This window comes from Exophiala bonariae, assembly GCF_035927105.1.
Source record: "Exophiala bonariae strain CCFEE 5792 chromosome Unknown scaffold_8, whole genome shotgun sequence".
NCBI lineage: Eukaryota > Fungi > Ascomycota > Eurotiomycetes > Chaetothyriales > Herpotrichiellaceae > Exophiala > Exophiala bonariae.
In genome coordinates, this window is record NW_027042483.1 from 17,379 (window position 1) to 32,682 (window position 15,304).

Consider the following 15,304-nt stretch of genomic DNA (forward strand, 5'->3'; position numbering starts at 1 on the left):
ACGCTCGTAAATATTCACTCGCTCCTCCGATCCCGGATAGCTCAAGGTTTGGGCAAGGCGGTCAGGCTTCTGTAGGGCTGTGGCGTTGTTAGAACAAGCATTAAATGCGATTGCTGAGGTTGCGAGAACACTGATGATGAGACCAAGAAGGTCTGTGAGTCGTCCGCTGGCTGCCCCAGAGCCGCAGCCCATACTGACCATGAACTGAAATGAGCATATATGTGTTGACGTTTCTTGGTGGTATTGAGGTGATAGCATGAGGTTTATGAGGCGGCAAGTGCCGGATCATGAGTAAGCCGAGGCTCCAAGCATCCTGATCCCCAGATTGGTTGCCCCAAAATTTCTCGGTTTACACGCCTTGACTTACACTGCATACAATCGTCTCGGTCAAAAATGAAACTTTATGATCTGCCAGTCAGTCTTGCCTGAATGCTTCGTACCTCCGGCGAGACAGGTTGAGCTGATTTCAGAGTAAGCACAGCGGCGTCTTGTGCAATAGGCACAACTGTCTCGAGTGTGTGACGTTGAACAAGTCCGGCCACTATCACTCCCAGCATTGTGTCGCCAATGCCATTGACAGAGACGATTTCTGATTGCTGCACCTCATGAGAAGGTCTGAAAAGGCGCATGTAAACACCTCCAATACGTCTGTCCTCAGCATGACTTCTCGCGACGATATAAGGCGCGTAATCCGGATTCCTTAGTTTTGCATCATCCTCTTTCAGTAAGTTCGCCACAAGACAACCCTTACGTCCAAGCTTGATGACCATGTTTGGGATGAATGGAAGAAGTTGAATGCACTGTTGTGGAATTCCTTCTTCGACCAAATCGCGCCCTGCGACAGCGGTGAGCCTAGCGCGCGAAGTCGAAGCTGAGAGCCCATAGCTGTCGATCAGTGTCCACCACTCTTCTGATTCGAACATTGATGCTTCGCGAGCAGCATTGAAGAGCGCGGTCAATTCGAATTGGTTAGGAGCCGCGAGATTGACGATATGCTCAGGTACCACTTTCCGTCTCGTAATTGCAGTGTTGTCCTTATGAAAGAGCCGAGCTGCTTTGGCGACAGAGACAGGCTCAAAAGCAATATTTGCCTTGTTTAATTGTGCAGCAGTCAAAATTGAAGATAGGATTGACGGGGACCAGTTGGCATCCACAACAACCCACTCTGGTTTGCTTTCGGCCAGTAGGCTCGTCCAGTATTCAAGGGATTCCAACTCTGATCTCACCAGAATTGACATATCGGCCATCGCCACGACAAGGTCTTTGTTCCTATCATTAACTGCCATATATTGGGCGGTTCTGGCTCCAGATGCGGTAGGAATCTGCAATATATGTCTGGTTGGTAGACCACTCTTGGCCATATATTCGATAAGAGTGTTTCCTGCAAGATCATCGGCTACAACGCTGGCAAGACTGACCTTGGCACCAGCAAAATGAGCTGCTAGAGCAACATTGTGCCCCACGCCGCCTGCTGCCTGGGCTATTTGGGCGGGATTGGAAGTACTCAAGATGGGTGAACTTTTTGTTGGATCATCGTCCAGGGGCTGATAGTCACAAATTGTGTCGCTTGCAAGGGATCCCGCAACTAGCACATCAACTGCTCCAGCCTGTGTCTGACTCGGTTTACCCGTATGCGAGGGGTTTGGGGAAGCTGGCAAGGCAAGTGGCTTAGATCGAGGCACGATGATGCTTTCATGTCTAGATCAAGTCAACATGAGCAACATATCTAAATGTGACGTTCTAACATGGCTCACCGCGGTGGTGCAACACCATTTCCTCGTTCCAATTTTGCCAATTCCACGGCAACTTTTGTTCCGCGAATAACATTGCCTTCGACCAATGCAGTATTAGCCTTGATGCTCCTACCTTCGCTCAATTCTCGTATCCTTTTGAGAATGTAAGGAGTGTTAGCGTTGCCACTGATACCTTTCTCCTGGGACTCGGCCACGGCTGCGGAGATAATGCTATCTATCTCCTCCTTGACCATGGCAGAATCCTCCGGAACTGGGTTTGCAAAGAGGAAGCCGGACTGTAGTCCCAGAGCCGACTGAGCATAAACGATAGCGGCTGCGTCCACTTCATCACGAATGGTCTGGGGGCTTTTGACCCCGCTGTCTCTACAGAAGAACGCAGGAAACTCCACATCCCCTCTGCGTCCATCTGCGAACGTGCCTACACCCACTCCTTGCGTTTCAAGAAACTCCAAGGTGCGAGCAATGTCGAGAAAACTCTTACAGCCAGAACTAATGACCGTGACTGGAGTGCGTCCAAGCTCTGTCAAGTCTGCTGAGATATCCATTGAGTTTTCACCTCCACGGTGAACGCCACCGAGGCCGCCAGTCGCGAAAATTTTGATTCCAGCAAGATGTGCTAAAATCATGGTCCCGGCAATCGTGGTACCACCGTTCAGTCTCTGTCCCCGGAGGCCCAGACCACCGATGAACCCGAGATCCCTCCTCGAAAGCTTCCAGGTAGTTTTCTGCCCAGCTGTTTTGACGAGCTCAATCAATTGCTCGGGACCCATTCCAACTTGTGCGACCCCATTGAGAACGCCAATTGTGGCAGGAACGCCGCCATTGACGCGAACAAGAGACTCGAGGTGGGATGAGAGAGCGACGTTTTCGGGGTAGGGATAGCCTGATAAGCATGAGCCTTAGGTGACAAGGAGGCTCTTTGCCGACCAACCGTGGGTGTAAATTGTTGTCTCAAGAGCAACGACAGGCTTCCCTGTTGCAAGAGCATCTTGAACTTCTTCTGAGACTCGGAAGATTTTGTCCAGTGCTGAAATATGTTTACCCGAGGAAAACGATCGACTACAACGTTGGTTCAACAAGCGACTTTGAAGGAGTAGAGACCTGGAGAGCGCTCTGTTGGAGATCGGAGTCATGGCTCCCACCATGGTAATTGAACAGGTATCGCGAGCGACAGCAAGTTTGAAGTCCTATCCAGCATCAGCATCCAGCGAGGTTCCTACCAAACCATATTCCTCTAGTCGCGAATAAAGATGCGTAAAAAAGGAACTGACTATTCTGCAATCTCCCAGTGGTCTACACGAAATGTGCAGATTGATGTGAGGTTCACAGTTGGAGAATGGGGAAAAAATTGCCCATGTCAGACTCTTACCGCCTACAGAGGGGACCCCTCAGGGATGTTCACAAGATACGATGAAACTACTGAACCGCCTATAGGCATTCACAATTCGGCGGCCTCACGGGCGTCCCCGGGCAATGTTAGAGGACTAACTAACTACCTAGGGGTTAACGAAAGTGGTTGAGCGAGGAGCGGTGAGTCACGTGCTATTTTCTTTTTTATCACTCACAGCTTCCTTTCTCTACAAGCGATTTGAAACTCCTCTGACTCTTCCATTCCTTCATGTTTCAAGTATCCTTCTCATTTGTTCCGCTGCTCTGGCCAGCTCACTACTAAACTTTTCAGTTTCTCCAATTCTTCCAACGCCACAGAATTTGACTCTGTATTCCGAGTTAGTGTTGACACAATGGGTTACTCGAATCAACTTACCGGTCCTCCTCAACCTCAAAATGTAACCAAATGGCATTGCCATCCTTCATGAAACAGCCATTTTCCGCCATGTGTGTTTTGAAGCAACTGCTCATAAGTTTTCGTGGTCTTGAACGCTTGTACACAGGGTCTCTGTACAGCTCAGGCTCTTCCTCGCCTTCTTCTACCATGTCTCTCAGTATCGTCAGGAATCGATCCGAACCACCAGCCCTTGTACATGATAGAACAGTACCAGAGTGTGTCCTGGCCGCTTCAGTCAGAAGCTGTCTGCAGGTAGCGACAGGTACTTCACTGTCTACAGCTGCCTTGACAAAGGTGGCCACTTGCTGCGAGACAATTTGATTGATTTCCACCCGGCCTTTATGAAAAGTTGACTGGAGAACAGTCTCCCAGGTCGCAGGGATATAGCCGAAATAGCGAAAGGCAGCTATTTGAACCACAAGCTGAAATATGCTATTCGGAGGCAATTTATACGACTTGACCAGTGATGAGCCCCATGGCAATGACTCTGGGAAAAAGTGATGCTGTGTACCGATTGCATTTTCGAAGTTGACCCTAATCCTTTGGATCTCCTCATCGATTCCAACAAAACCATTGTGTGCCAACTTCTCTGCTTCAAGGCTTCTGCCTGCCAAACTGTTCCCACTTGGATCATACTTACTGATTGCGTCTGCTATCAGCATGTTTAGCTCCTGCACTGTTGGAGCATCAAGCCCCGTGTGGTCAGCTACGATCCCGGAGATTCCGTTTGAGCAGACCACGAATTGCATTGACTTGTCAAACCATCGATTAAAGCCATTTCCGAAATGGATCTGACGGGCTCGTTTCTCAGGAGTTTCAGGCTGCGCATCGTCAAGACAGATGATGAACGCGGCTCTTTCCATTGTCTCGATGTATCTGGCATTCTGAAGACTGGTTTTGACGAAAGTCTGGTAATTCCTTGCCCACGAGACACGGTGGTCTGCAGTCAGTATCCCTGTCCAATCGATGTCAATTGGCTCTTGTTTAAGGATCCCTGCAAATGTTGCTTCGAGGGTCTCATGGTCGAGGTTCTCCTCAATTCCCCTAAAATCCACCTTGTATCCATGACCTTGTCTCAAGACAACGAAATACTCAACGCCATTGTACTTCTCGAAACTATCAAGCCCGAGTTGAGGCTTACGACATGTGTTGAAAAGATTTTTGTACAGGTCCATGCATAGCTGCTGCTCATGCAAATATCTTGGCTTTATCTTACCATTTTCCAACGCATTCTTGTACCGTATCAACGTCGACGTGATCAACGCCGCCCGTGTGGACTGGCTATGTTGTACCAAGCTTAAAGGATGGCTGAAGAAGAAAAGCATGTATGGCGCAAGTGCCCCTTTTCGTGCCAAGTATTGACTTTTGAGATAGAGATCGTGATACCAGTCCTCGGGATTAGCATCCTTCACAGCGAGCAGGCGGTCATATAATCGAGATCCAGGACCGCTGGGTTGCTGGAATCGATCAGCTATCCCTTTCGTTACCTGGAATTCTTCTTCAGACGCGAAAGCCCTGACGTAGGTAAGGTGCCTGTCTATAAGGCTTTTGAGTGGAGGGATCTGCAGTAGAGGTAGCTTCAAATCGCTGGTATCCACATTGTTGAAGTCGGAGAGTGCTTCGTGTCTATCCACTCCATGGCCATTTGCGATAACTCCCTCGACTTTCGAAGTATCGGTCACAAACTTCGACCTCTGAGCTATCAACTTGGTGAGATCGTTCAAAGTAGGTGCATCGAGGATTTCGGTCGTCTGCATCTGTGCGCCCAAGGTCTTGACTATCGAGTTTTTGAACTCTATCGCGAGGAGCGAGTCCAACCCAATATCGGCAATCGCAGCCTCTGCTGTCATATCTTCGACTTCCAATGCACAAAAATCAACCAGTTGCCGACACACTTCATCGAGTATGATTTTATGGACCTGATGCTCATCGCTTGTCTTCTTCAGCTTTTGGCCAACACTTTCCACGTTGTGTTCTGATTGACCTTTGTGGGAGACACTAACGCTCACCAAGTCATTGAAGAAGGGAAAGTGTTGTCTCAAGCCTGTCTCGCTTGCAAAACGTTCGAGCTGAGTATGATCAACAAAAAAGAGATCGAGTGTAGCCTCCTTGTTGGCCATACGGCTTATGCCGTAATCCCATAGCGCAGTCACACATGCCTCATTGGTCTTACCATTATCATCGCGTCCTAGCAGACCTTCAGCTGGAAAAGGACCTTGAATTATTGCGGGGTCCGGTAAGAACAAACGCATATGATGTTGAGTCACTCTCCCGATTTTCGTGCCAATGCTTGTCCTATTCACATTCCCACTCTCCGCAAGGACTGCCATAGGAGAGATAGTGATCAAGAAATCAAGTTGCTGATCCTGTAGGATATCCGTGAGTACTCCTGTTGTGATCGCATCAGACTGCTTGAGAGGGTTTCCACCATTCTTCGTGGTTTCAACCAGTGACGATTCAATCTGCAAGGTTGTTAGCTGCACATCAAACAAGGAAAACCCTTGAATCACCTCATCGCATACTCTCAAGTCAAACAACCCTTTAATTGGCGGCATGTTGGCGAGAGAGTCTCGAACCACCGATTTAATGCTAGAACATTCATCTTTGGAGTCGACTAACTTCTGAACTCCAGACGAAGAATGTCGCTCTATCTCACCTGTGTTGGAAATATGGAACACGTGTGCACCCCCATGCTCTTTCAGATATTGGACGATGTTCTTGCTGGTCACAGAGTGGGGTCCGTGCACGACATAAGTTGCCTCAGCATCAAGATCTGGCCTTTCGAGTACCTGCCTTACACGTGTAGTATCATCTGCACTCAGAACTACCTTGCCGACACCATTTTGGGTTTGAACGAGCTTGAAACCTTGCACGAACTCTTCCATCGGAAGACAAGTGTACCGAAGCGGCCCCAAAAAGCCTTCGTTATACAGTGCCATAACTTTCTGAAATTTGGTCTGCGTTTTAGCAGGGTGTCGATTCCTGAGTGCGTCCATGTCGACGGAGACAACCGAGATGTTGTTTCTTAAGCTTGATGCCGACAACTCCGCACCAGATTTAGGAAGATTAATGAAAGTCCCAAACTCGGAGACGCAAGATAGACTAGCATCAATCAGATCGGTCGAACAACAATTCAGGACAATGTCAACACCCGTCCCACCAGTCAGCTCGCGTATTTTATGCGCAAACACCGCACTTCGACTTGAGAAAATGTGGTTTGGATCGATGTGAACTGTGTTCATCAGCATCTGCATCTTCTTTTCATCTCCGACAGTGACATATATCTCAGCTCCGATATGTCGCGCAAGCAGTATTGCTGCCTGTCCGACGGCTCCGGCAGCACCATGAATAAGAATTCTCTGAGAGCTTTCCATGTGCGCGAGATCGATCAGAGCGTGGTACGCGGTCTGGAATGCCAGAGGTATTGTGGCCCCTTCTGCAAAAGAAACATCATCGGCAATGCGATGCAGAAAATTGAAGTTGACACTGGCAATGTTCGTGTATGGCGATGAACCCCAGCCACAAACTCTGTCACCAATGCTGAATTTGTCCACGGCGCCTGAGCCAACCCCAACTACAACACCAGAAAACTCACCCACCATTGCTTCGGATGGCAATGCCCTTCCCAATGCGATGGCAACATCAGTCTGGTTGATTGCGTGAGCATGAACCTTGACTAGTACATGCTCAGTGTTCGCGGCTGTCTGAGGTTTCTCGTCCTCAATGAAACACGCACTGGTCAGAAGTCCGGGTGTTGTGAAATCAAGTTTTATGGATCGATGGGGTTGGTGATACGCAGCAATGCCTTTAACAGGTTCTTCAACCTCAATCGACTTGAGTCGAGCAGCAGTAGGTTCGTGTGGGACAAGTTTAAGTGCCATGAGCGTTCCATCACAATACCGATAGTCAGCACCACTTCCTGCCGACTGATGACCAACTGCAAACGATGTTGTAATAATTTCCTCAAGCAAATGGATAAGCTTGTGTTCATCGCTGGAGATATCTTGGTATTCCAACGTTACCAATTTCTGCCCTTCTCGTCGTGTTACGGGGTTTACTGCTGTCACAATCGGAACAGCCGGCTTGATTGGTGCAATACTCACCAAAAGTACCGATTTGAACTGGGCGAGCTGTCTTGCAGTTTCTTGGACCCTGGACTGGTTGATGTGATCGTCACGAGAGGCCGATGACCATTCGTTGATGACAACTTGTAAGGAGTCGACGTTCATTAACTCCGGTCTATACTGCACGACGGTTCCCTGGCATTCATTGGGAAGATGATTAGCAAGGTCAAAAGCCAGTGTTGTCGCAAAACGACTTCCACTTATTTGCGAAATTTCGATCCTCTGCGTGGGCTTCAATCGTGATTGTGACGGCCAGTGGGCGAGGGGACACCACTCCAAATTGTACGATTGGAATACCGATGCTGGACTGGATTTTTGATTCCCTCCTTCGCCAATGCTTCGAAATTCCTCCTGGGTCAAGCTGCAAACTTCATGCCAAACTCCCCTTTCATCACTCTGGGCAATACTCACATTCACTGCTCCAAAACGTCGTTCTGCTTGAGTCAATTTGCAAACAACAGCCAATTCTGCACCAGGATTGTTGACGATACTTGCTGAAACGGAAGCTTCCCCAATGTGAGTCAACATAACTGGCCCTCGGGTGCAATGCCGATGATAGATTGGAATGGCCACGTGCATGAAAGCGTCGAAAAGTGCAGGGTGGATGACGTGTGGCTCAATCTCGCCGCCAGGCATGCACCTACGGATATCTGGAATTTCGACATGGGCAACTGCGAGCTGATGACCGATTTTCAGTCTTTTGATAATCGAGAAATCTTCTCCATAATCAATGCCATTGTGGCGGAGGTCCTCATACAAATGAGCCGCCGGCATGTTCAACTCACACGCTTGATGGGCTTTCTCGATCTGGTCCGTGACGATGAGGGGCGACTCATCCCCTGTACCAAAGCCAGCTCTGATAAAACCTTGGCAGTGTTCATTCCATACGCCTTCTTGGGATTGTGAAGTGACACGGAAGTCAAGCCATGTCATGCTGAGCCGTTCGTTCCTCATCCTGCTTGGTTTTAAGCTTACCAAGATTTCAACACTTGCAGGAGAACTGGGCACCACGAGTGCCTTGTTGAAAGAAACATCCTTAAAGCAATATTCTTGGATGGCTACTTGCCCACGGTCCTGTGAGATTTGTTTGAGACCCTCTATGGCATGAACTAGAAACGCAGATCCTGGGTAAAGTGCAAAGCCATCAATAATATGCTGTTGCAACCATGGCTGATCATCCACATTCAGAATGTGTCGGAACACCGGTTCTATTGTTGTGGTCCCTGTCAGCCTGAGACCTAGCAGATCGTGTGGTCTATGCTGACGCAAGCGATAGTCCTTGCTGAGACGAGACTCGAACCAGTGTGTGGAAGAGTGCTCCCACGGATATGGGGGAAGATCAGTCAAAGGCCTGCGTCTGGCGCTCGAGCTTTCTGGTCGCAAAGCAATCACCTTGTCCATGTTAACACTGATACCTTGCTCCCAAAGATTTCCTAAGGCTTCAAGGACCGCCTGATGAGCGTCTTTCGTCCTGACAAGTGTGCATGAATACGACCACTTGACTGACTCCGCCTCAAAGGAAGTGAGGATCTGACGTATCGGGCCCTGCAAGGCTGAATGTGGTCCAACCTCAACAAAGTGCAAAGGTGGGGATCCAGATCCACGGTACGTCTCCACCAGATTTTCAAGCGCATCAGAAAAGCGGACCTTTGATACCAGATTATCAACCCAATACGAAGGCCCGAAATTGGTTGTTTTGCTTTTACCAGTCACCGACGAGAAGAACGACGTCCCACTTGTGACATCCTGGTTTTTCACCGCTGAAATAGCATCTCCGAATGTGCCACACACAGCTTTCATATGATGCGAGTGGTATGCTATGTCGACTTTCAACAGTCTGTTGAACACTGAGTCGTCGTTGAGAAGTTTCTGAAGCTCGAAGACTGCCGATTCGTCCCCTGATACGGTCACACTAGACGGACTATTCACACATGCAACGGATGCAGTACCGCAGTGAACCTGTTCAAGATACTGCGAGATCTGTCGCTCACCTAGGCCCACTGCAAGCATTGCACCCTTTGTTTTGACGACTTGCCGGCACCAGTCAGCCACAAAACCCTTGTGATAGCTTATGTTTAAAGCATCATATTGAGTGAGGGCTCCAGCTGCATAAGCCGCACCAACTTCTCCACTTGAATGCCCTATTACCGCTCTTGGCTGCACACCTAAGTCTTTGAGGAGGTCAACTAGCGCCACCTGAATGGCGGTTGTCGTTGGTTGCGATAGCTCGCTCGAGTTCACTCTTGATGACTTTTCTGGCTTGGATAACTCATCAAGCAGATTCCAAGAAGCACCCAACTCTCTCAAAATTCTTTGAGACTTCCGCAAGGAGTTGGCAAAAGTGTTGGAGAAGCCAAGTAATTCTCGACCCATGGTTGCATACTGCGCACCTTGACCTGTGAACAAGAATACCACATTCAAAGTGTTGGAGCACCTGATATGGCGAGCTGCACCTAAAGCCTCCCATAGCCCTGATTGGGTAGAGGCGACAAAGCTCGAGCGCCAGTTGAACCTCGAGCGGCGTTTATTTAGTGTATAGGCGAGGTTTTGTATCAGACTTGGTGTTAACTCTTGTCTTTCAAGCCAAAGCTTTAAATCGGCCGTCATCTGTTCCAGAGATGGCTTGGAACGCGCGGAAACAACAAAGAGCTCATGCTGACACATTGAACCTGATGGTAGCCTCTCTGGTGAAGAGCAGTTTGTCTCAACTCTGTTAATGCCATTGCTTGTTGATGTCTTCCAGTCGGAATGAGGGGATGTAGCAGAAGGCACGTCGAACTCTGGTGCTGATTCTAGTATGACATGCGCATTGCTACCTCCAAACCCAAAGCTGTTTACAGAGGCATAGCGGACTCCGCTGTGGGGCCAATGCTCCAATTTTGTTGGTATATGAACCGCAGAATCACGGATGGCTTTGGTGACATCTTCTTTTTGAATCACTAGCTGAGCCACGGGTGGGATCAAAGCCTTCTCTAGCGAGAGTGTTGCTTTGAGTATTCCAGCCAAACCACTTGCACTTTCTGAATGCCCGAGATTCGCCTTGATCGAGCCGAGTAGGAGGGGGATGTTTCGTGTTGACTGGTCTCCTATGAATACCTCCTTGATTGAATTAACCTCTGCAGCGTCGCCTGCCTGTGTGCCGGTCCCATGCGCTTCGACATAGGCGACTTTTTGTGGATCTATGCCGCTCTTCTTGTACAAAGACGCTGCCAGATCTCGCTGAGCTTGAGAACTTGGGAGCAGGATTCCGTTTGTCTTGCCATCTTGACCGATTCCCGAGCCCCGTATGATTGCTCGGACGGAGTCTCCGTCTTTTAGCGCATCGCTCAGCCTTTTGAGGACCACAACCGCCACCCCTTCCGCTCTGCCGTATCCGGCTCCACGACTATCGAATGGATAGCATCTTCCATTATCGTTCACCATGCTATAATCAGTCAGTACATGCAGTACATATTGTCACAAGTCCTGCCATCCATCACTCACTGCAAGTTGCTCATTGCCATCGTCATATCCGGCCCTAGTAACAGGTTGGTGCCTCCGACCAACGCCAGGCTACTCTCACCTAGTTGGAGCGCCTGGCAGGCGAGGTGTACTCCCACCATGCCACCCGAGCAACCGGTATCGAGACTCATACACGGGCCTTTGAAATCGAAGACATATGATATCCGACCACAAGCAGTAGCATCACCACAGCCCGTCAAGTGGTGCTTTGGTATCTGCATCGGGTCTTTATATATTTGACGATCATAATCACGACTTACAAGGGCGACGTATACCCCAGTCTGAGAACCTCGAAGGTGTTCGAGTGGTAATCCAGCATTTTCCAATGCCTCATATGACACTTCCAGCAGTAGTCTCTGTTGAGGATCTACTGCCGCCGACTCTGTCGCTGACATGCCAAAAAATTGCGCATCAAAATCAGCAATATTCTGCTCTAAGAAGAAACCTCCTCTTGCGTTGTGAGTGCCTTTTGCATCCGGGTTCGCATGATGAAACCCTTTCCAGTTATACCGGCTCTCTGGGACATCTGTCCAACATTGCCGGCCTTCAGCGAGGATCTCCCATAATCCCTCTGCATTGGTGGCACCGCCAGGCAGCCGGAAACCAAATCCGACAATTGCAATAGGCTCTGGATGGACTGGAGACATATCAGTGACTTTCTGGTCGTTGAAGACACCAGAGTGATGTTGAAAATGAATGCTAGGGAAGTTTATGATGCTGTTACATGTCTTCAGGAGACAGCTCAATTGAAGCGACAAAAGATCTTAGCCTACTGTCAAAGCTATTCTGCTGGCACTCCCTACAATCTTGGGTTCTGTACTATTCGTCTAGGCAAGTGACACCGTTTCATTCATGGCCTGCTTGTTGGGGCCTGGAATTTCCCTTCCATTCTTCTGGGGCCCATGCGAGAAGCTCCGCTGTGAGATAGCTCATGGCAGTGGTCAGACTCAACAATCATGAGATCATCGGCCTTCCCGATACCTCTGTGAGATATTTCCGGCACGGCTGAGATATCAAGTCCTGTCAAGACCCGTTGCTGGCCTTCACACTGACCATCATCACACCTCCCAAACTGGGGCCGTCCTACAATGCTCATCGGCAAAATTCCATGTGGATCGAAACGTTCCGGGGCCTCACGATTGTTGACATTCTTACCTTCGGGTAAATTTGATATCGAGTATCTTTGCTAGCTCCATTGTCATGCTCAAAATGAAATGACAGTATTGGGCTCTGTCAACTTATTGAAGCTGCAATATCAGAATATTTACGGCGCTCATTGACGCCGACTTCCATCCCGGATAATGAGATTACTCTACGGCTCCAATTTCGGTGGAAATATCTGTGAGATACGAGCAACGTACATGTCTAGTAGTACAGGGTACCCCTGGCATCTCGTTTTCAGGCTCTTATCTTGAAAAGCATGAAAAAATCTTTTACTGCTGGGTTGACTTTCGGAATCTTCAATCTCATGATCGAGCAGGGGTTTCTTGGAAATCCTCGGCACATCTCAGGCTCATTCATCGAACCGTAGCTCCTTTGGGACCATTGAGAGTCAACACTATCAAACCTGGCGGGAACTTATATCTCCACCTGTCAGAATTCGAGCTACCCATCGTTTGGATGCAAATCGCTTCCAGTTAGTTGCAATACAAGGAGATCAAAGACCTGGGTGGGTGACGTACAGACCGCTCAAACAGATTGTAACTTGAGCAGGGGAGGGGGGCGCCTCCCCAACACTGCCATGTACAGGTAAGTGCGACAACTACAAACTTGACAGAAACAACGACCTATCTTGTACAGTTTGCAGCACATGTTTTCAGCTGTGCTTCTCTTGAAAATATACCTGCCCACTTGGGCTAACGCCGGAGTCTTCGCCGGGATGATTTTGTCATCCCTCCAATCCCACACAGTTCACTCCACGCTCCGGGAGATCCTTAATGCTTAAAGTTCGCGGTGGCTCCCCTGGGCGCCCCACACGCGAGTACACTTCTTTGAATAATGATGGGTATAGAATTGCGGGCGATTTAGCCTAAACTATTCAACTGGTATTTACTATTACAGAAGTATCGTCTATTTGATGTTTGTTTCAGGTGTCCCTTCCATCGGTAATCTCTTAGGCGTGATCTTTTTTGCTAACCAACTAGTGTTGCATCGCCACAACATTGGTAGAAGTGCTTGTTCCTGGCATCTTAATCCTACGTGGGTACCTGCTGATCGTGCTAGCTATTCTCAGATCGGTGGTGGATCCTCGTTGTAGGGATGATTTGAAGAAGGCAACGGTAGGTCGCTCCACCATCATGGATGCCCAAAGGTGCTAAAAATGCAACCTGGTACAAAGAATGAACATGTTTCGCAATGGAGAAAGTCAGGCCTTCAGTCCACGGAGGGAGCAATTTGACCCCGAAACGTTCGCTGTCTGGTAGAAGAATACTCGTCCTCTCAGCGACTGTTCCAGATCAGCATTCAGCAGCTTTCACCACGTCTTACTATTCTAAGATGGACACGTTCCAGAATATCAAGTTCCAGGGCCTTGATCGTGTATGGCTACGTGGGAAATTGTACTCGGCATCTCAAAGAGGCCCTGCAGTTATATTGACCCCTGGTGTGAGTATCACTCCATTCCCTTCCAGGGCGGGGGATTGACGGTCAGGCAGTACAATGTGGTGCTTGATAACTTCCCTCCTGGAGTACCTGAAGAATTTCAAAAGGCTGGTATCACAGCCCTTGTCTATGATCCCCGAAATACGGGGACCAGCGGGGGATTTCCCCGCAACGATATCAATCCTTTCAAGCAGACAGAGGATTACTCAGACGCTTTCATCTATCTAAGTCGACTGCCAATCGTCGACTCCAAAGCAATCTTCTTTTGGGGCATCTCACTCTCTGCAGGAATCGCTTTATCTGCGGCAGCCATTGATCGGCGTATCGCAGGAGTGATCGCAATTGCACCAATCTTCGAGTTTGTACCTGTCAAGGCGGCGGACTCTCGGAGACTGAAGACCAAATTGATGAAGGATCGAGAATCTCAAGTCATCCATGGAAACCCGCCGTACATTCTTCCGCTGATGGAGTCCTTGGCGGAGATCCCGTTCAATTCTCACGTAAACGCTAATGAAGGTCAAGAAGTCAATCAGGACGTGACCAAGGAGGATGTCGTGGAGCAAGTCGAGCCTTCGGAAAACCACAGGAGGGAGATCCTGAACGGCGAAGATTTCGATGCCACACTAACGCACAACCCATATGGCACGACAATCCAGTCTTATCACCGAATGTTCCTGTTCGAGCCGGTTCCATTGGCCATGGTCCGACAGGTCAATCCAACGCCGATATTCTTCCTCACACCAGAGCTAGATCAGATCTCTCCACCAGAGCGACAGACGGAAGTATTCCAGTCACTCCATGGTCCAAAACGACAATTTATTGCGCCCGGAAAGGAGCACATCTATGTGCTACACGGATCCACAATGCCAGCGTTCATGAAGTTGCAGAGTGACTTCGTATGGCAAGCAGTCAAAGGGCAATTCAAGCGAGATGGAGAGCATGAAGCTTTGCCTGCGTCAATCAACATGCCGGTACGTCAAGATGTGCCGACAATGGTTGATGATCGTGAAGAAATCACTGTTTAGGCTAATAGCACATGATAATTGATTGATTATCACAGTGGCATGAGATGAAATTGTCAGGCCCGCTGCATGGAAGCGTAGATCTGGCATCGGGAGTGGAGAGAGAGTTTAGACTAAAGCGGTCGACGAATGATTAGCTGTTCCAGGTAGTCAGTCCAAGTATGCATGAGAATGCGTCATTCCTTCGTCTGGACTATTTCAAGTGCATACGAGGTCTATCTACGCCACCTATCTGTGATGTGGAGAATGAACCCCAGCCACTCAGAAGACAATGTCCCCACGAGTAATTCGGGGGAGATATAACCACGCTATTCACTGGGTGCTATTTACTGGGTTCAAGGGGTGACGGGCAATAGTCGGTAAATACCTGTTATCAACGTCTCAGGAGACCTGTAGAGCGTATGCCACTTGTGCGTTTGCTAAGATATGACACGATTACGGAGACCGTGATGAAAACAAAAGCGCGGAGAGGACCCAGACCGATCAGTGTGGGGAAAACCTCGCGCTCTGGCGGCC

At 49.0% G+C, this 15,304-nt stretch overlaps 2 protein-coding genes across 2 annotated transcripts; one reads left to right on the forward strand and one right to left on the reverse strand.

Annotated features, from left to right (window-relative positions):
- Positions 1-401: 401 nt before the first annotated feature.
- Positions 402-11,812, reverse strand: LTR84_012454 (uncharacterized protein; the record flags this gene model as incomplete). The annotated part of the gene is made up of 5 exons (XM_064855974.1): positions 402-1,698; positions 1,755-2,637; positions 2,686-2,813; positions 3,520-11,088; positions 11,148-11,812. The coding sequence occupies 5 exons, from the start codon at positions 11,810-11,812 to the stop codon at positions 402-404; spliced, it is 10,542 nt and encodes a 3,513-aa protein (XP_064707874.1).
- A 1,708-nt stretch (positions 11,813-13,520) lies between these two features.
- Positions 13,521-14,791, forward strand: LTR84_012455 (uncharacterized protein; the record flags this gene model as incomplete). The annotated part of the gene is made up of 2 exons (XM_064855975.1): positions 13,521-13,769; positions 13,820-14,791. 2 exons carry the CDS (start codon positions 13,521-13,523, stop codon positions 14,789-14,791), a joined length of 1,221 nt encoding a protein of 406 aa, XP_064707875.1.
- Between the last annotated feature and the right edge of the window lie 513 nt (positions 14,792-15,304).